General features: G+C 42.0%; 1 protein-coding gene across 1 annotated transcript; it reads left to right on the forward strand.

The window, feature by feature from the left end:
- The first annotated feature begins 466 nt into the window (after positions 1 to 466).
- vstm2b (V-set and transmembrane domain containing 2B) lies at positions 467 to 21430 on the forward strand. Its single transcript, XM_063882071.1, has 5 exons — positions 467 to 1103; positions 1630 to 1817; positions 2736 to 2765; positions 3945 to 4386; positions 20550 to 21430. Exons 1-5 carry the CDS (start codon positions 1031 to 1033, stop codon positions 20636 to 20638), a joined length of 822 nt encoding a protein of 273 aa, XP_063738141.1. The 5' UTR covers positions 467 to 1030; the 3' UTR covers positions 20639 to 21430.
- The last annotated feature ends 480 nt before the right edge of the window (positions 21431 to 21910 follow it).

A 21910-nucleotide genomic window follows, 5' to 3' on the forward strand; every position in this document is an offset into this window, starting at 1 on the left:
AATTACAACAATATCTAGATTGGAGCAAACCTGTAACACCTCATTTATTTTATAAATACTGTTGCTACTGCTACTTTTCTATCCGAATGTGTACTGTGCATTCCCTTTCTCTAATAGTGTTTTATTTTTGGTCTCTGTCTTGACTTTTGCTGTAACAATGTAACCGTCCCCTCTGAGACGAATAAAGGACTTGATTCGTAACAATATGGCACTATTCAAAGTATAAAAAATAAGAAAATCAAAACAAATGTTTAAATGTTACCTTTTGTTTTTTATCACAATTGTGTTATATTGTTGTAGCTACTATGTATGTACCTATGTACCCCTTATGCCAATGTTTTGTCTGTATATTATGTTTGATGGAGAGAGAGCGAGACAGAGAGAGACAGAAGGTGGGTGGGGGGACTGTTTTTAGCGCGCCTCCTCGCGACGCGCTCGCGACGCTCACTAATCCGCGGAGGCTCCAGGTCGGTGGCAGTTTCCAAAAGAGAGAGGGGGAATCACACAGGGAAACCCGCGACGTTCTGTCTATCCTACCTGTCTTTGAGCACCGGTCTTTGAGCACCGGTCTCTGAGCACCGGTCTGTGAGCCCCGGGCCGAGGCAGTCCTCCTGCGGCCCCGCTGCAGTCTCTCCCGCGCAGAGATCGGGATGTGCTGGGTGCTGGAGCGGAGCCCGGAGAGCAGCGGGCTGGGGAGGGAGAGCAGCGGGAAGTTCGCGCTCTACTTCCAGACGACGCTCAGTGCGGATTAACGGAGCCATTGCATTTACTGGAGGGTTGAATAACTTATTCCATCATTTGGCTGTAGAATCACAGCAGTTCTTCTTGTTTCTGAGCTGAAATATGGTTTAAAGATGCTCTTACTCATCTCCGGAGTGTTTCTGCTGCCTGGCTGAGCCGCTGCCTCTGGATCTGTGGCCATATCTGGAGTTATTTATATTTTATTTGACTTAACATTAACAGGATTCAACACATCCAGGTCCAATGACCGTCTAATGTCCGTGCTGAGTGTGACCAGGCGTATTGTGACATGGAAAAAACGCGACTCTACAGCCTGCTTTATTACTTCATCCTCAATTCGCCCTTTATGATTTGTGCAAATGGTAAGTGAACCCCCGCAGATGAAGCAAATGGAGAAGGGAAATACATGATTTGACGTCATAAATAAACCGTGGCTTTTTGAACTTAAAGTAAATGCCACCTGTCTGCAGCATATAACATACCCTGCTAGTTTTAAACTAAGGCTGTTTTTTGTCTCTTCCATTATTGAATACTTGAGAATTGTGACAGGAAATCAACCTGACAAACCACAGAATGACCCAGCTGTGCCCCCATCACAGCATCATGGAACAGAGGGAGGATTGCTCTCCATTATTTGATCAAATAAAGCCTGAGGCACATTTCTATGTCTGATGTGCTCTCATAAATCCATTCAGTCTATAAATCACAGCTAATGGGGACTATTGGAGGAGATCCTAAAATAGAGGGAGTCTGCATGATGGCAGGGTAATGGATTACTGCACTCTGGTTTGTTGGGCTTATGTTTTATACAGCATCTCTACCATGCCATCCCACTCATATTAATGTGCTTCTGGTGTGTTGTGTTTCTTTACCCGTCATATACCGAAGCTGCATTTACTGAAGTCCCTAAAGATGTGAGTGTGGGGGAGGGAGAGGACGTGGAGATGCCCTGCGCCTTCAAGGCTGCCAGCGCGGCCCCCATGTCTCTTGAGATCCAGTGGTGGTACCTGAAGGAGGACGTGCGTGGAGATCTGCCTCATGAGCTGCAGATCAGCGCCCCGGCCAACAGAGCCAAGGTACCTGCAGCACTGACCTCAAGCACCTGACGTTAATTCAACATAACGTGTGTGTGTGTGTGTGTGTGTGTGTGTGTGTGTGTGTGTGTGTGTGTGTGTGTGTGTGTGTGTGTGTGTGTGTGTGTGTGTGTGTGTGTGTGTGTGTGTTGTTAGTGACAGTGTGTATATTCTTAGGATCTGCATACCTGAAGTGCTGCATCTTTAAAGCAGATCTGACCTAGCAGTGGAGGATGTCTTCATGTTTATCTGTCAGAGATCAGCATGCATTAGCAGTGGCCTGTAACGGTAGATCAACAGGCTGCACACATTTGGACAGTTTCTATATTTATTGCCGACAGCTTCTTTAATCTTTTGCATTTCCTATTTTTTAAAAGTAAGGATCCCAGTGTTTGAAAGTGATGCTTTTGTCTATGCATCCTGAGCGTTCCCCCCCGTGGCGGTGGCTTTCTGGCTGCTGAAAGGGCACTTGTTGGTTTTCAACACTATTACATTCCTCTCAGGTCTGCTGCATAAAACCGCCATGATAGAATATTGTGGCAGGGGGAATTTTCTTTTCCCTCCAGCATGACAAATCAGTCCTTCTCAGTTGTCAGAGGAGTCAGGGACAATCACATCCGTAGCGTTTCCTCTGCGGTTTAAGCACATTAAGACATTCAGCGGGGGTAGGAAGTGTGTGTGTGTGTGTGTGTGTGAGAGAGAGAGAGAGAGAGAGAGAGAGAGAGAGGTTATCAATGGCGTCTTTGAGAAATGTACGCAGCCAGCTCTGCTCACGCCGTATGCTCTCTGCACGAAAGGAAAAAACAATCACATGATAATGTTGCTAATAATGTGAATCTCTTACTAATGCAACGGCTAATGCCCTGCTGATTGGTGGACATGTTTGAGTACATGTGATTAACAAAGCTTTCTTTTTTTCAGGTCGTTCCAAGGGAAGCCACAAAAATAAGTGTAAGTGTCCACTTACCTGACTGCATACACTCAAGTGTCTAATAGTCATCTTTTTTTTCTCGAGGATTATGATTGGATAATTGATGTTCATATTAATTGACATACAGATCTGGAAAAATGTAGAAACCATTCCAAATTCTTCTTACATCTTTATTTAAAGATGTATGGCAGCCATTCCAGTGTCTGTTGAATTCCAACAGAGATATGTTGTCAGTAGTTTATAGAATACAAAAACAATATATATCAAAGACATACCTATAAATAATAAAACAAGAGTAACTGGTAATGCTCCAGTGGTCTCTTTAAATTAAGGCTCAATCCCATCCTGAGGCTGGTGGCTCTGACTTTGTCAGGGTGACCCAGAGTGTTTTTTATGGCGGAAAAAGGCTGTGTTCTCTTTAATGACAAATAAACATATATACATTCCTGTTAATGAAAGATTAATCTTGGCGTCTCAGAAGTTAAAGAGATGGTTATTATGCATATTAATACTCATTTGTTTTTGTGACTTCTATTCACCCAGGAATTTAGTCTCCTACCGACCCAGCATCAGCCCTTCTTAATGTCAGGATTATGTCAACAGGCTGGGGCAGGTTCAGCTTTGGTTGCATGTTTTGCTGCAGTGATGACATAATGTTGTAGGCCAACTCTAAAGTTAGCCTCACCCTTTACCAAGAGCAATGGGATTTTTCCATTGGATTTCAGAAAATTGCACTAAATAAGCTCTGTGGGAAATGTTTTGTTCAGCAGGATAAACCAACAGCAATTTGACAGACAGATCAGTATTATAAGCAATAATAATGTTTGTTTATTTAATAGAATCATAATCTAGCAAATAAAAAAACATTATTATTGCGAGGTTTGATATAACCATGACTGTTTTCTATGCATCATTTGGGATCTGAAATGACTGAATTTCTTTGGGTTATTTCAACCAGTTACCCTTTTCTGTGAAAAAAATACCTAATTGACAATATTTTTTAACGGTTTGTTTCACCCAAACACATTTTGTAAACAGTGAAACCACAAAAGCTGCATCTCTATATTCATATTCTCCACGTCCTTTATGAATTTTGAAGCGTAAATGCAATTGCCAGACGTAAAAAGCTAGTATTAGACTATGAACGTAGCTGACGTTGCCACCTTTCAGTGTTTCCTTCTTCCTCTGCCCGTATCCAGACCGTGCGTGTCCAGGGCAACGCCATCTCCCACCGCCTCAGCCTGTCCAAGGTAAAGAAGGACGAGGAGGGGGTGTACGAGTGCCGTGTGTCGGACCTGTGGGCGGACGAGTCTCAGGATTTTACAGTTCACGCCATGCTGCATGTGTCGCTGGGGGACGGCATGGTGGCCGAGGAGGCCGTGTCACACATCCAGAACCGCTGGCCGCTGAGGAACACCAACACGGCGCTGGGAGGGGGCCCAGCGGGGAGGGCCACCTCAGAGCCCGAACAGGAGCTGACAAGGGGTCATAGGTCAGGGCAGGGGAAGCAGCGGGTGCATCAGCAGGCCCAGCCCGGCCTTCTCCCCTCAGTCTCCTCCACCACCACCTCCTCTGTGGCCAAGTCTTCGGCTTCCCCCCTGCAGAGGAACGCAGCCATCCTCCGCCAGCAGCTGGGAGCGGGTGAGTGTGAGTGGGAAGGGGAGAGGGAACAGAGCCACAGTGACCCCTGGTGGTGGCAGAAGGGAGGAAGCTGGTGATTCAAGCAGACATGAGCAGACTGCTGCATCTGTCTCACCTTCATCTGTCTCACTCGCTCATGTCTGAGCTCGTGCTGTTTCAGTGAGACAAACACGGTGTCTCTTTGTCTCGTTGTTGTGGACGGTGCTGGAGCCATTTTGCATATGTATTTATTTATTTATATTCAGAATGAATTATGCTCTTTTGTAGCTGTGGCGGTATCATTCAGAGGCTCCTCACAGGGACCCGTACGTGCAGCCTGTTATTAGAGATGTCTGACCGAGTTTAGATCAGATTACATTAGGTATACTTAAGCAGCGGTTACAAGGCATTGCACATAAAAAAAAACATATAAGGAAAATATATACATATCAACGTTTTATTGGACACTGAGTACTTGCATATTATAACATCTGATCATTCTGGAATTACTCTGATCTCACTGCTGTGTGTTTCATTCAGCCATCTTTGAAAAAAGAGAGTTATAGTTTATAGGAGGGCTTTAAGTTGTTTGTGATATAAGTTGTGTTATGTCCATATTTAAATATGTTGAGACCTGTAGTGACAAATTTCCCATATATATGCTTCTCATGAGAGAATCACTTATCCTAAAAGCTACATTCCTTCATACAGTTGTGGTTTTGGTAGAGCATCAGGGATCACCCAGCTCAGAGATCTCCATCATCTCCTCACATGACCCGGCCACACCTCTGGCACACTTTCCAAATCTTTTCAAATCAGGCAGCTGGCACAGCGAAGGGTGAAGGAACAGGGGGGGTTGGATGAATCTTTGTAATCTACCTCCCCATAGCTCTTCGACCTGCCCCAGTTCTGTTCGATGAAGCGCACTTATGAATAATTAAAACTCGTTCTGGACTGGAGCAGCCCTGTCAGCCGCTGTGTTGAAGCAGACAGCTCTCAGGCGCTCTGCAGGACGGAGACTCCTCACACACTGAGAGCACTCTGAGTGTTTGGAGCATTAGAGGTGATATTGGTTCTGCTCTGTGCCTCCTGAACCTGCTGGATCAGAACACACTGTGTGCACAGCTGGGTTCCGGCAGAGTGTGCAGCCCTCTGTTACGGATGTCTGACAGAGATCAGATCAGATTCTTTATTGATCCCAAATTGGACAGCTGTTTTGTTACAGCAGCATGTTTACAAGGCATTGATGAGTTAAAAAGGAATAAATACAAATCTAGAAACAAACATGAACAGAAGTAATAATAACAGTAAATATATAGATTTCAACAGTAGTTGTATACATATGTACATGTATGAACATTTTAGGAGCATATCTGCCGCTTTAATATGCAATATTATTATGTTTTTATTCAAAGACGCCATAGTCTGCTTTTTGGGGTTTTCCCCTCTCCTGTAATGTTTTATATAGGTTTCTGTGCATGTAATGGTATACAAAGGTTAAAATCCCTGTAGTCCATCCAGAGGGAGTTTCTCTCTTTCACTACATTACATTTTTGCTTTTATTGTCACAAACGCTCCCACACATTGTAGCACAGACAGTATGAGAGAAATAAAGGGATGTTTGAACATTAAAGCATGGAGACATGTCCCAGGAGAGACACTACATACTGATATACACCTGAACATCAGCAGGAGAGGACTCTTTAAAGTAGAGACACTACATACTGATATACACCTGAACATCAGCAGGAGAGGACTCTTTAAAGTAGAGACACTACATACTGATATACACCTGAACATCAGCAGGAGAGACTCTTTAAAGTAGAGACACTACATACTGATATACACCTGAACATCAGCAGGAGAGGACTCTTTAAAGTAGAGACACTACATACTGATATACACCTGAACATCAGCAGGAGAGGACTCTTTAAAGTAGAGACACTACATACTGATATACACCTGAACATCAGCAGGAGAGGACTCTTTAAAGTAGAGACACTACATACTGATATACACCTGAACATCAGCAGGAGAGGACTCTTTAAAGTAGAGACACTACATACTGATATACACCTGAACATCAGCAGGAGAGGACTCTTTAAAGTAGAGACACTACATACTGATATACACCTGAACATCAGCAGGAGAGGACTCTTTAAAGTAGAGACACTACATACTGATATACACCTGAACATCAGCAGGAGAGGACTCTTTAAAGTAGAGACACTACATACTGATATACACCTGAACATCAGCAGGAGAGGACTCTTTAAAGTAGAGACACTACATACTGATATACACCTGAACATCAGCAGGAGAGGACTCTTTAAAGTAGAGACACTACATACTGATATACACCTGAACATCAGCAGGAGAGGACTCTTTAAAGTAGAGACGTTAGATACTGATATACACCTGAACATCAGCAGGAGAGGACTCTTTAAAGTAGAGACACTACATACTGATATACACCTGAACCTCAGCAGGAGAGGACTCTTTAAAGTAGAGACGCTACATACTGATATACACCTGAACATCAGCAGGAGAGGACTCTTTAAAGTAGAGACACTACATACTGATATACACCTGAACATCAGCAGGAGAGGACTCTTTAAAGTAGAGACACTACATACTGATATACACCTGAACATCAGCAGGAGAGGACTCTTTAAAGTAGAGACGCTACATACTGATATACACCTGAACATCAGCAGGAGAGGACTCTTTAAAGTAGAGACACTACATACTGATATACACCTGAACCTCAGCAGGAGAGGACTCTTTAAAGTAGAGACACTACATACTGATATACACCTGAACATCAGCAGGAGAGGACTCTTTAAAGTAAGACAGCTACATACTGATATACACCTGAACATCAGCAGGAGAGGACTCTTTAAAGTAGAGACACTACATACTGATATACACCTGAACATCAGCAGGAGAGGACTCTTTAAAGTAGAGACACTACATACTGATATACACCTGAACATCAGCAGGAGAGGACTCTTTAAAGTAGAGACACTACATACTGATATACACCTGAACATCAGCAGGAGAGGACTCTTTAAAGTAGAGACACTACATACTGATATACACCTGAACATCAGCAGGAGAGGACTCTTTAAAGTAGAGACACTACATACTGATATACACCTGAACATCAGCAGGAGAGGACTCTTTAAAGTAGAGACACTACATACTGATATACACCTGAACATCAGCTGGAGAGGACTCTTTAAAGTAGAGACACTACATACTGATATACACCTGAACATCAGCAGGAGAGGACTCTTTAAAGTAGAGACACTACATACTGATATACACCTGAACATCAGCAGGAGAGGACTCTTTAAAGTAGAGACACTACATACTGATATACACCTGAACATCAGCAGGAGAGGACTCTTTAAAGTAGAGACACTACATACTGATATATACCTGAACATCAGCAGGAGAGGACTCTTTAAAGTAGAGACACTACATACTGATATACACCTGAACATCAGCTGGAGAGGACTCTTTAAAGTAGAGACACTACATACTGATATACACCTGAACATCAGCAGGAGAGGACTCTTTAAAGTAGAGACACTACATACTGATAGACACCTGAACATCAACAGGAGAGGACTCTTTAAAGTAGAGACACTACATACTGATATACACCTGAACATCAGCAGGAGAGGACTCTTTAAAGTGCAGACACTACATACTGATATACACCTGAACATCAGCAGGAGAGGACTCTTTAAAGTAGAGACACTACATACTGATATACACCTGAACATCAGCAGGAGAGGACTCTTTAAAGTAGAGACACTACATACTGATAGACACCTGAACATCAGCAGGAGAGGACTCTTTAAGATCTCACCTGTACATAATCCTGCAGATAATGTGCCAGGTTGTTCCACACTGAGTTGAACTCATGTGTTCTTTTTGTCAGTGATTGGAGACACTTGGAAACAGTGAACTGTTCACTTTAATCAGGAAAGGTACAAATAAAGCAGACGGCTGCATCTGCTCCATGCATTTTTGTCTATACACTGTGACACAATATAATTGGAGATACTTTGAAATCACTTTCCATCTAACACCAGCATGATGATCTTTATCATAAGACATGCGGGCTCTTCATGATGTCATCCCTAACCTGTTTATCCGTATCAAATATAAGATTTAAAGAATAGTTTCATTAGACTTTGATTCATTCACATGTGACGATATTGAGATAATATCCACATATCTTTTCCAATATCCAAACCTTTCCATTACTTTTCAAGGAGGTGTTTTCAATGACCATGTCCTCACAATCTAATTACAGAAAGTGAAAATCAACTACATGTGCACCTGCTGAATACAAATTCCTGCACTATTATGGCCAAAATGATAATTACAGAAATATTAATATAGGCATCATAATCATTAGGATTATTTATCAATGAAAACAATTGTATCGCTTTCACATTTAAATGAACAGAGCACTGCTTTGATACTACAAAAACATTCCAAAAGACATTGTAATAGTCATTTTTCTACAATAAGCTTTTAGTCATTTGATACACGTACGTAAAAAACATACATCAAGCATATTCGATTTATCGACCAGCCCTAATGCCAACTGCTCCAGCAGAGAGACTGAGAGCACACTGCAAGCCCTGAGGGGAGACCCTGCTCTGTCCTCACATGAACACAGCCTCAGCGTTATACATCCAGTCTGTTGTCAAGGTGAACTCCGTCCAGATACTCATCCTGCTCCTCCTCTCCCAGCATGCCAATGAGATCAGCAGCAGTCCTTGTTCTTTTGAATACAATGACCATATCCTTTCTTTGGTCACGATCAGCTGTACGTGGTTACCTCTGCAAAGCTGGCCGTCACATCCCTGTGCTGTCCTCCTTATGCACACCCAGCAGCTGCAGAGGCATGCAAGAATTCCAGGCCGCTATGTTGTAATAAAAAAAAAACCCTGATTATAGACAAAAAGTTAATGCTGCAACATGTTTGCAATTGCCTAATGTTCAATACAGCATCCAGTCAATAGACAGCACAGGACCACAGTGTCATCATTCATTCAATTTTTAGGTGAAATGCCCAACAGGAGAGGCAACCCCCCCAGCAGCCAAGCCCTCCATAAAGAAGAAAACTGTAATAAATCCAGAGCTGGTTTTTTTGCCGCACACAGATGTCATCCTCTTCTATCCATGCAATTTTCAGTAAGCCCAAACCAAAGCAATGATTAACAAAGTATTTGTGAAGCCATGTGTCCACTGTTCATTTATGTAACATACATCTGTTAGTGCTGTTCTGGGTGATTACTGACTCAGCACATAAAAGCTCACAGTCAGAAGCCTCATTGTGAGGGACTCTCGAGCGTGACCCCTTCAAGGCTCATCTTGTTTGGTTCAATTCAACTCCGTGACAGTGCTGATACACGCTGTCCTGTGTGCTCACGTGTCCCTGTTACAAGGCTGAACATTTCAGAAGATGTTATATTTCTCTAAGAATTTTTTTTGAACTCTTTATTTATTGTTGTTTTCAAGAATAACATACACACACACATACATAGAAAAAGAAAACAAAAAAAGCAGAGCAGGGGACTACTCTCCAGATTTACAGCCTGTCGTTGTCTTTGTATACAGTCCATTTTCCCCAGCGTTGTACACAGAGCTCTTTTTTAGTCTACATTTCTTCCACAATGTCCAGCCACTGACCTGCTCCAGGTGGGTCACTTTTTAACCAGTTCCTTGTGATGGCCTTTTTAGCTGTGAGCATAAGGATGTTAGATGTCTTCCTTTCTTATTGTACCATCCAGAATCAAACCCAGGTACATGATCCTGGGCTCAAAAGGAAACTTATAACTTAAAATCTCTTCCAGAGTCTGAGGAACCCTGACCCAAAATGCTTGTACACTGCCCGGCCCAAAAAAAAGGTCACAAGCCTGTGGGGGCAGTGCTATGATCTGGGGTTGCTGCAGTTGGTCTGGTCTAGGTTCAGCAACGTGCCCAAAGAATGAGGTCAGCTGACTACCTGAATATACTGAAGGACCAGGTTATTCCATCAATGGACTTTTTCTTCCCTGATGTCACGGGCATGTTCCAAGATGACAATGCCAGGATCCATCGGGCTCACATTGTGAAAGAGTGGTTCAGGGAGCATGAGACATCATTTCACACATGGATTGGCCCCCACAGAGTCCAGACCTGAACCTCATTGAGAATCTTTGGAATGTGTTGGAGAAGACTTTGGGCAATGGTCTGAATCTCCCGTCATCAATACAAGATCTTGGCGAAAAATTAATGCAAGACAGAAATAAATGTTGTGACGTTGCAGAAGCTTGTGGAAACGATGCCACAGCGAATGCGTGCCGTAATCAAAGCTAAAGGCGGTCCAACGAATATTAGAGTGTGATCTTTTTTTTGGCTGGGCAGTGTATTTTCACACATGACCAGAAGATATGAGAGTGATTGGGCTTTAACAGTCTACATTGTCTACCCAATTGTTTATTTGAAGTCTCTCATAATTGAATTTCAAATTGTAGTGAAGATCCAAATGGTGTCCAGTGAAATGTTGTTTGAGAGGGTGGAGCTGAAGTCATAAGAACATATAGTCGTCAGTATGTTCATGTGCTTGTAGTTCATTGATTGGATGCTTTTTCTTTTCCTTTGATAATTAACATATACACAATTATTCAAAATATAGGAATCACCCCCCCCAGCAGAGTCAGCGCTCCACGCTGACCTCCTGTATTGTTCTAATCAGGGGTGTCCAAACTGTGGCCCGTTGTCCATTTTGAATCGGCCCGCAGCAATTTCTAAAAGTATAATGGAATATGGCCCACACATGAAACTTGTCTTATATTGTAGTTCTTATATGGATATGTAAAAATATATTACATGGTATTCAGGTGTTAATAATCCCGCTTTTCAAAAATAAATCAGTCAATATTAGTAGGTAAAAAAAGCCCAATAAGTTATTTACATAGTAAGCTTAAAATAGAACCTTCATATTCCCCCTTTATCAACAATCTGAGGCTTCTGTTTAAGGGATGAGCTGCTAACACAATTTGTACCACAACAAATGAAACCCTACGGAGAGCTGTGATGTAGGCTGTTTTTTCCTTAGAGCATATTGAATTATCAAGAATGATTTACCTACATTGATACTACTGGATACTACTACTGATTTTGCTAACGTATAAATTAACTTACGTGAGGGGCCCAGCCCTTGTTTTTTCTGTATGCGGCCCTTAGTGAAAAAGTTTGGACACCCCTGCTCTAAATATTTAAATGTATTTGTTCATCATTAGTGAACATCTGAACTGCCCACAGAGGAAGAGAAAGTGTCTGTTGTAGTCACAGGTCAGTCACTGCTGACGGCTCTGTCACAGTGGGTTCCAGTAGTGGAGGATGAACCAGCGTTTGGTTGAAACTCAGTTCAGCCAACCCCCCCTCACATTGAGTTGGGAGTTGAAGCAGCCAACACGAGTCCCACTGTCCTCAATCTCCTGCACCGCCGCTGCATTTCTATATGCAGCTGGATGAAACACAGCCAACCATTTCGTTGTGAAGCCTTAAGCTAAATTTATGAAATGTCATTTTCATTTACAAGAGATGTCAGAGTGACGGGCCGCAGCAGCACAGCACCCTGAGCAGGACCATAAGGCTCTTTGGTGCCTCAGCAGTGCTCTGGCTGAGCGAGTGTTACATACCGAGCGATGACCAGTTGTCTCTACTTTAATGAAAGGTTGCATAACCGTTGCATCATTCAAATCAAGTCTTTCAAGTCTTTAAAATGATCTCTGGAACTGGGATTTGTAATCTGGCGTAGTTGCCTGATGATGATAGAGGTCTGTTTATGACATCAGTTGTTTATTAACCCTGTAAAGCCCAAATATAGAAAAATATTAGCATTTTTTATTTTTTTACCTTTCAGATGTCGTTGCAGGAAGCCTCTGGTGCAGAAATGAAAGAGTTTTCAAATGTTTTACGTTTTTATGGAAATGTTGTAATATTGCAATGTAAAATGTAATCAAATAAATCAAAATAAAATGTGATGAATGTATTCCACAATAATTAATTATGTACATGTTATAGACATTGTAACAATTACAAAAACAATGTTTTGGAGGCATTTTAATTACTTGAATCAGACAAATTCACTCCAATAAACAAAGAGATGTTGCTTGGTTTTAAGATTTGGAAGTTGTGTGAGTTTATGGCCAGAGGGCGGGACCAATAAACACATTTACCACCCAGCACCACTGTGAGGCTGAACAAAATGATCCTTTTGACTATGTAAATGTAGTCTTTAAAAAATAAAAAATAAATGTAATTGCAATTCAGTCTAGTGTGAAATGTACATCAGGGCAACGTATTATTAACTACTGTTGTTTTAAAATAAGCATTTTATAAATTGAGTAGATACAACAACTGCAGATTAGAACCTAAATCTGCTCCTGATAAATACTGCAGCGGGAGCAGATACTTTCATACCTAACGTGAAATGTCGGCCAGACTACTGATGTTTGTCTCACCTTTAACCAATACATTTTAGGCTATTAAGGCTAGCTGACATTTCACTATTGACTGAATACATGGAGGAACCTGTCTTTGGCAGTTTGTCCTCCCTGTTCCCTTCCAAGTTGAGCTGCCCTCAGTATTTGACAACAGATGAAGGTTAGGAAGTGCGGCAAAATTGAAAGATTACTTCAGCCTGCTTTAGCCTCCACTGCCTCATCCTCTCTAACACCAGGCAATGGTGTGAGAAATAAATGCAGGCATCTGTCACTTTCTGCAAAGTCATCTGACTGACTGGCAGAAACAATTAATAAGGGAGGAAGGGAGAGTTGTGGCTGGTGGGCGGTAGAGATAAGCTGTCAGGTGCCTTAAATTTACTCTCATTTTCTCGTTTTTCATCTGCGGGGGTGTTGCTTAGTCACTTTTGCTAGGTTTAACAGCCAGACTCTGAGTGTGTTGCTGCTGAGCAGGAAGTGAACAGCTGGCCGGCTGACAAATACACAGCAAACCATGTGTGTGTTCGGACAATCTGAGGCCCTCGGTCTTAGTTGACAGTGTCGTCCCCTCCACAATATCTGACTCAGTATCTATAGAACGCACTACTCACCCACACCATCATCACATTGACCTTCGAGGCCTAACTACATGGCACCATCAGCATGACTGTGATTCTAAATAAGACCACAGCTTCAGGTTCTGTGTACATACAGAAGTCACAGTCCATGGGTCGTGGTTTTGACATCATGGTTGAAGGACTTCCAGAACTACATATCCCCTTATTTTTATGTGATTTTCTTTCACACCGGATGAGTCGACAGGGCTCCCAATGGCTCTTGTCTTCGGCTCTATCTTAAGCTTCGACTAGAAGAAGACTCCATCTTTCCTCAATCATATGAACCAGTTGCTCTTACATCCCATGTGATGAAGGTATTGGAGAACCAGGATTAGACAAAGCCATTATCTACCTGCTGCAGCGTGCACACTCGTACCTGGATGGATCGGGGTGCACCGTGACAATCACCTTCTTTGATTTCTCCAGTGCATTCAACACGATCCAGCTTATTGAGTGCCAGGCTGCAGGCGATGAGGATAGATGCGTGCACCATCTCCTGGATTATCAAGTACCTGACAGACAGACCACGGTCCATTCAGTTGGGGGATGTTCTGTCTGCTATGCAGTTTGACAATACACAAGCGCTACAGGGAACTGTGCTGTCTCCTCTCTTTTTCACCTTCTACACCACTGACCTTCAGTAGAACTCTGGTTCATGCCACCTGCAGAAGGTTTCTGATGACTCTGCAGTGGTCGGGCATAAAACAGATTTAAATGAGCAGAATTACAAAAATCTGGTGGATGGAAGTAATCATCTGCTTCTAAATGTGGCCGAGACCATGGAGATGGTGATTGGCTTCAGAAGTCAAGACAGCTCTGCAGCCCCTGTGCCTTCAGGGTGAAGATGTTGAAGTGGTGGAGTAAACAGGTACCATGGGAGTGCAAAGGGACCACAGACTAAACTTGAAGGCCAATACTGAGGCTCTATATAAGAAGGGGATGAGCACTCTGAGATCCTTCAGCATGTGCCACAGTATGTACAGAATCTTCCAGTACACTGTATTTTTCCTGTTGTCTTCCAGGGAGCAACTTCAGAGCCGTCATCACCAGCAGACTTCATAAACTCATTAATGCTGGCTCTGTTATCAGCGGCAAACCAGACTCTATTGGTGTTGGAAAGAAGAACACCTAACAATCTGCTATCCATGATGGATAATCCTGAGCAGCCTCTCCACCAGCTACTCACACCGCAGCTCTTACTCTAACGAAGGGATTCAGCTCTGCTGTCATGAGGACTAATACAGGAAACCCTACCTATCAACATCAACAATACTCTACAACACCTCACCTCATATGTTTCTTGGGTAAACAATCAGTCCGATGTGTCCTGCATGATCAAACCATCTGCCTCGAGTAACACAACCTCCCCAGATTCTCTTTCTACCATGGGAAATGACCTGGTAGCCCTCTACAGTTCAGATACACTCCTATCCCTCAGCCTTGACTCTCTTGGCCCCCCTGAAACCCACAGCTACAGCATCTTTCTCCTGACTTGCACTCACAACCAAACTCTCCACCAGGAAGGACACTAGTTGTGAGCGGGAGGGGCTCCATAAAAGATCAGGCCTCAATGTCCGACTTGAGGCCTTTCAGGACCATGTAAAGACCAATAATGAAACTCTTTTCTGGACTAAGACACGTTATTATTCCACTCTCATTGACAACCATTCACCAGCTACTGCGCCTCACCGATGACCCCCACTCTACATCCCAATCTGTGGTCCTAGTCCCTAGATTTCTTTAGTGTTAAAGTCCAAAGTTCTTGAACGCATGGCATGGCGCCCTCTAGCATCAAAATGTTCACCCTTATACTCAAAAATCCAGGTCATGACATCACCAAGCTTCCTTTTCTCAGTCTGATCCTTGAACCAACAGTTGCTGCACAACTCTATCAGCACATGTCCAACCATGAGCTCCCCTTCAAACTGTTTTTAGTGTGCATCAGTATTCTAAAACCCTGGATGATGATGGTGGGTGAATGTCGGCTTGATGAGTAATGTTTGCAGGGCTGATGGTTGCTTGAATAATGGTTGAGAGATGACTTTGGGTTATGTTTGCTGGCTGCTGCTAAGAATATCCCAGCTGTTTCCCAGACAACATTAGGCTTAAGGTGATACGTGAACCATGGATTTTCACATCCTGTAACTTTATATTGCCTCTTAGGAGTTTGATTGTTTGTAACATAAGAACAGTAATTAAAATATGTACGCAGTGCTCATTGATGTCATTTGGAATCAAAACGATTGTATTTGTGTGAATGGTTTGTTAGAAACGGAAGTCTTGACTCTTTGGGAGGTTTATGATGTTGACGGTCTACGATAGGAATTCATATTGTTCAAAGACAAACTAATAAAATGTTGCTTGGGATGCAAATCTTCCCACTTCAGTTCATCGATAGGTGTGAAATATGTTACACCCATCCATTGAAATATGAATCTGAATGATGTCTGATGTCTCTCATAATAACAAAATGTGCACATTGGTTGACTTTGCCCAAATTTAACAACATACATTTCCTGCAAAAGGGCTTCCTGGAAAATCAATATCAGATCTATCTAAGGCAGGGGTGTCCAAACTTTTTTCACTGATGACCACATACAGAAAAACATAGGAAGGGCTGGGCCCCTCACTATCCTACATCACAGCTTTCTATGGGGGTTTTATTTATGTTGTTACAAGTGTTGGGAGCACATTCCTTAAAACAGAAGCCTCAGATTGCTTATAATAAAGATAAATATGAAGGGTCTATTTCAAACGTATCATGCAAATATGTGGCCTTATTATCACATGAATACTGTGTAATACATACTGTATATATTTAAGAGCTTCAATAAAACACAAGCACAAGTTTGAGATGTTGGCCATATTCCATTATACTTTTTGAATTGGCTGAGTTTGGACACCCCTGATCTAAGGCGTCAGCAGGAGTTTGCAAAAGATTTTCATAGGACAATTGCATACGCCTGATTGGATATTTTAGTGTGTGCGTGATGGGAAGAGTTTGCTATTCCAAAGTTCCCACATGGAACAAAAATGTCTTATAGCAGGAAGAGGAGCCAAAGATGTTTGCATGTGTTTAGTTGTGAGAAGAGGCGCACTGAGGGTGAACCTGGTGTTTGAAATGTTATTATCATACTGTCAGTGATGGGTCATGCTTTTGTTCCAGTCGGATCCCCCTCCTCCCCCATCCCCACAGTCTTATTCCTGGCTGTCTGTAGCTCTGAACGGTTGCCTGGCACAAACACAGTCATTTAGGTTAAGGTTAGGGTTAGGGCGATCAAATGTACCAAAAAAGACAGTTACCTCTGTAGGTTGAAGAGCAAGTCTGCCCATCGACACAAAAAGACTGTAGCAGTACTTTTCGTTAGTCATCAACATTTCAGTAAGAATGCATTCTTTATGTGACACCTGAAATGTATACACACAAACACACCAATACCAAATGTTAATATGTTAACATCAGCAGGGTAGGACAGAAATATGGTAGGTCCCAACTTAATGCTAACATTAAATATATTTATTGATTTTTCACAGTTTAACACAATCGAGGAGCATGACAGCAATATGTACCCCCTTTTTTCCACTTATCCCAAACACAGAACACATTCTCCACACATGCAATAAAATAATAAAAAGTATATAAATAAATAAACTAGGTCAAAGAGAAATAAAAGATAACAATTATAAAAATAAACAAGTAAATAAATCACTTAAATTAAAAAATGACAAAGACAGCACAACAGTAGAAGGAATATACAGACGTGAACACCGAGGGTGATAAGACACAACAATTACAGAAAGGCTTGTTAGACATGTAAACTATATGGAAATATGCCTTGAAATCTCCGTCCATGCTAGTCCGTAGAGACCCCTTCGGAGGGCCTGGGCCCCCTCATCTCCAATATAGTCCAGAAAAGGGTTCCATATGTCAGCTAACATTAAATGTTAACAAAGTACGGCTGCCCTAGACTAAAGATTTTCTAGTCGCCTAATGGTCATCTAGTCAGCTAATCGTCAGATGTACGTGATGTGATATGATTATTAATAATACATTTTTCTCCCAGAATGGTTTCAGTTTCAAGGGCTGATCAAGAACATTATTATATAAGCATGGTACGCTGTGCTTCACATAAATATAAAATAAAACTGTAATGTTATTTGAAATATAAATAACATTTTGCACAAAGAAAGTGTAAAGAGTCAGCTGACGGAGCGGTCCGCATTGGAACAAGCAGGAGGATTTAACATTTATTTCTAGTTTCTGTTATTCCTATCTGAATATAACATCCCAATACTACACAGGAAACAGAAACACAGAATGATTATATATTATAGGTTTCTATATGTTGATACAAGGCTAGGCTGCTGCATGATTGCTTTTTTCCTCCGAGTCTGAAGAATCACGCTGTCAGGATAATTAAGCTCTATGTTTTGTGATGATGCTTTAATTAAGAAGCTGCGCTCCGATGGCGACTTTTAGCCTGCGGAGTTTGCATGTCCTACTTGCTCAGAAGGACCCACACTTTGGATTTCCTGCCTAACAAGGTGACCTCAATGACCAAGTGTCATTTTGACTGATAGACTATTGAAAAATTAGTCGACAAATACATTTTCCGTCAACTTACATTTAGTCGACTAATTGGGGGCAGCCCTATAATAAGCCGATGAGCTGTTAATGATTGGATTGTTGTGTTTGGTGATGTGTTGGAGACGTATATCACCTTTTTTCTCCTGTGAAATATGATTTATATGTTATTCAAATGTATGACTTTTCATTGGCTCACAGACGTGATGGTCCTCGGACTGGGTCACTGTTGGAACATTCTGTCACTTGTTTACTTTGACGCACGTTCATGATGTTTGTCTGTGACATTAATTTGTGAGGGTGATCTTTATAAATGCTTTCATTATCGTTTTCCAGAGTTTTTTCTAGAAAAATCACTTCTTGCGAAAATGATGGCCCTGCCCACTTTCGGGTGAAAATCCTGCATAGTAGAGAGAAGCTGAAAAATAGTTCCTTCATGTCTTAAAGCGGCTGAGTCATATATTGCACCTCAAACAACAAATAAATCCAGAGTTCCGGTTTCTTTACTTCCTCTCCAAAAAGAAGGAGAGTGAAAGAAAGGATGTAATTCAGAAATCTCAGTTTCAGTGTCAGCCTGCTGCCTGCCACTCGTCCTCCGGCAGACCCACCGGACATCCATCCCCTATTTATTCTCCTTAAAAACAAAGCTGTCTCTGACGTCTGACCAGACATCTGAAACCATCTTCATATTTCTGGACTCATCATGTTTCTGACCAACAGAAATATTGTTTTCTGGCATCACTTAATACGGTACAGGGAACATCTGCATTTTTAGTAAGAGGGAGCAGCGCCCCTGTTACCTGGTTTAGACAAAACCCTAATATTCTTCCCTGGCAGTGTGAAGTGTCAGGATAAAAGGTTCCTATGTGACCTTTATTTGAACCTTCTCAAACACACCAGTCCTCTGAGCTGATGTTCAGGGTTTGAGTCCATCAGAGTCCTCTGCTTGTGGCCTGCAGGATGTACAGTGATCGATTATCTTCTGTGAACTCACTGTAGTTGACGCAACAATCACATTCCCTTACACAGATATATTATTTAGTTTCCTACTAACCTTTACAAATAACATTTCATTTCATTCAGTTTGTAATGTGGTGGAAGGATTATCACGGCGAGATTATGATAGAGATATTCAAAACGCAGTCTGCCGGGTTTACGTCAGGTCTGGTTTTATCTCCTCATTCTGGGTCCGTTTTCTGAAACACCCTAAAAATAAAATGTAGGACAGTTGATTCTCACACAGAGTGGACAGGAAGGATAGTCAGGTGCAATCTGAACATTTTGGGGTCAAGGCCCAAATCATGTTTATGGGAAATGTGCTCTGCTTTTACCGGGTTAACAGAGTCTAGTGAGATATGCTGGGTTAAACGTAAAGACGTTTTGATGTTAGATCAGGAGGATGTGAAATCAGCTGCAATGCCATCCCTCCACATGAATGCATCCGTAGCCTAGGTACTGTGTGTGTTTCTGGCCTGTTCAGAAATGAACAGAATGTTTGTTCATTTTAATACGTAGCTTTAACCTCCGTGTCTGCTCTCAGTGCTGAGGCATCGTGTCTTGTCCAGTATGTAGCCATTCTCATTTCAAGAGGTTAGGGCTGTAGCTTACCTAAACTTAAGTAGCCAGCTGCTGATAAAACATTTTTGACAGAAAAATGATTTTCAACAGTTAAAACAATCCAGAGTCTGCTTTTGTTTTTCTGAAATCCAGCACATATTGATTCTAAATACATAAAAATATACAGAGCAGGGCAACGCACGAGCTGTTCCCACCATGGTCTCATTGTTAGTCATGCTAGCAGCAGCTAAACTAATAACTGTTTTGCTGTACGTGCTAATGATTGCTTGCTAGCATATCAAGCTAATGCTGTGTCCGGATTTGCGTATAACTTGAAACATTTGCTGTTTTAAATCTTGCATTGGTAAGTGTGTACCGGTGCAATGTTTGGCAAAATCCACTATGATTACCCGGATGGTGCTCTTAAGATGTTCATGAAGTTGAGAAGTTCTGCAGAAGTTATGCGAACAGCTGTGAGGGTGGTTGCTCCAGTTCACATAGCACTATACATTAAATGTTATACATGTTTTTTCTTATCTATTTAAGTACGTACGACAAAAGTGGTCTCGCAAAGAAGCCATCTGTTGTATACCGTTATTTTAGCATTCTGTAGTGATTGGTACTGGTAGCGATCATTTCTAGCTAGCTTGCTAACAGTGGTTATGGTTACACAGCAGCAGTGCACGGCCCATGCACTGCGCATGTATCCGATTGTAGTTGTAGCAGAAGAGGATTACTCTTGTAAACATTACACCCCCATAACAACAGAGAATGTTGGCATGATGATGTCACAGCCAGCTGAGGTGCTAGCATGGCTCTTCAGACACATATCAAAGACTGTCGGTGTGATCTTCAGAACAGTCATTTAGGCTTTGTAATATTCTTCTTTCTTTGTCTTTCACCCAGGCTGCCATCTGATGAGCTCCATGGACCCCCTCCTCTGCATCACTCTCCTGTTCCTGCATAAACTCCTCCCCTTCCTGTTGGCCCACTGAAGAGACTTCAACCAAAATAATGCCAACCTGCAACCTTCTCACTTTCTATACCAAAAACCAAACAGCAGCAAGCAGCCGTCAGCGGGGAGGAGGGGTCACAATAACGCGATGTATGCCGTTGCAACAAATCACTGCAGGGAGGTGAAGCGGAGCGAGAGGACTGAGGAGTCGGACAGAGACACTGAAGGAAGTGGAGCTTAAGGACGCTCTTCAGACTTGAAACAGACATGGAAGTCACATGACTGTCAGCCCAGTAGAGTGGAGAGGAGGAGTGTGCTCATGGTGAATGATGGGAGCATCACCACTGATCCTCACAGTGAGGCCACATGCAGCCTGTACTCTGCACCGCCTCATGCACAGCCCCCCCCCCCCCCCCCCCCAACCCTTTTCTGTTGCAGCATTTCCATTATGAATCCGACTACACACATCACTTCAATGTGAGCCCCACTACTGACGTGTGTTCTGAAGACATGGGACAGTTATTTCTTTAATCAGCTGATTCTTTTTCTGTCGCCATGTGAAGCTTCTTCATTATTCTGAGCATCCTCCAGTGTGTCGGTCTGCTGTGTATTCACCCCCTCTCACACACACACTTTTGTTCTCATAGCTGTGTTCTAAAATGTGAACAACAAATAATAAGCTGATATATTTTGATTGAGATAAGGCACATCTTACCGTTGTTGTTGTTAATCACCTCTAATAATGTTTATTTTTATTAAATATGGTGATCAGATTAAGACATTTCATTTCTATGAGAAAAAAAGGATTTATTGGTGACTTGCCAACAGCCGTTGAGATGAAGGTATATTGTTTTTGTAATAAAACGTAGATTTCAAAATGGCATGGTGGTGGCTTTGTTCACAATCACACAGAGACACAGGGAATGAGTGAAGAAGATTTATTTTCTTTCATTATTTAACAGGACAATGCACGTTTCAACATTTCTAAGATGTGCCAGAGTTAGCAAAGAGGCTACTTTTCATCTGTAGTCCCTGGAGAGATTTTGTTAGTCACCCTTACACTTTTCATTTTGTCTGTCATCTTTCCCAATGTAAGTGGGAAATAAGTCAAATATTTATATATATATATATATATATATATATATATATATATATATACTGTATATACTGTATTTATATGTTAACAAGCAGTATAATAGTAAGTAAAAGTACACACTATAAAGGTAAAGTGTGTGTGGTTACCTGAAGCGATGATGCTATTCTGAACCAATAAACTGTAAAAGAGATTACTGAACAATATTCAGAGATGGAC

Source organism: Eleginops maclovinus, chromosome 4, assembly GCF_036324505.1.
Source record: "Eleginops maclovinus isolate JMC-PN-2008 ecotype Puerto Natales chromosome 4, JC_Emac_rtc_rv5, whole genome shotgun sequence".
NCBI classification, from domain to species: Eukaryota; Metazoa; Chordata; class Actinopteri; order Perciformes; family Eleginopidae; genus Eleginops; species Eleginops maclovinus.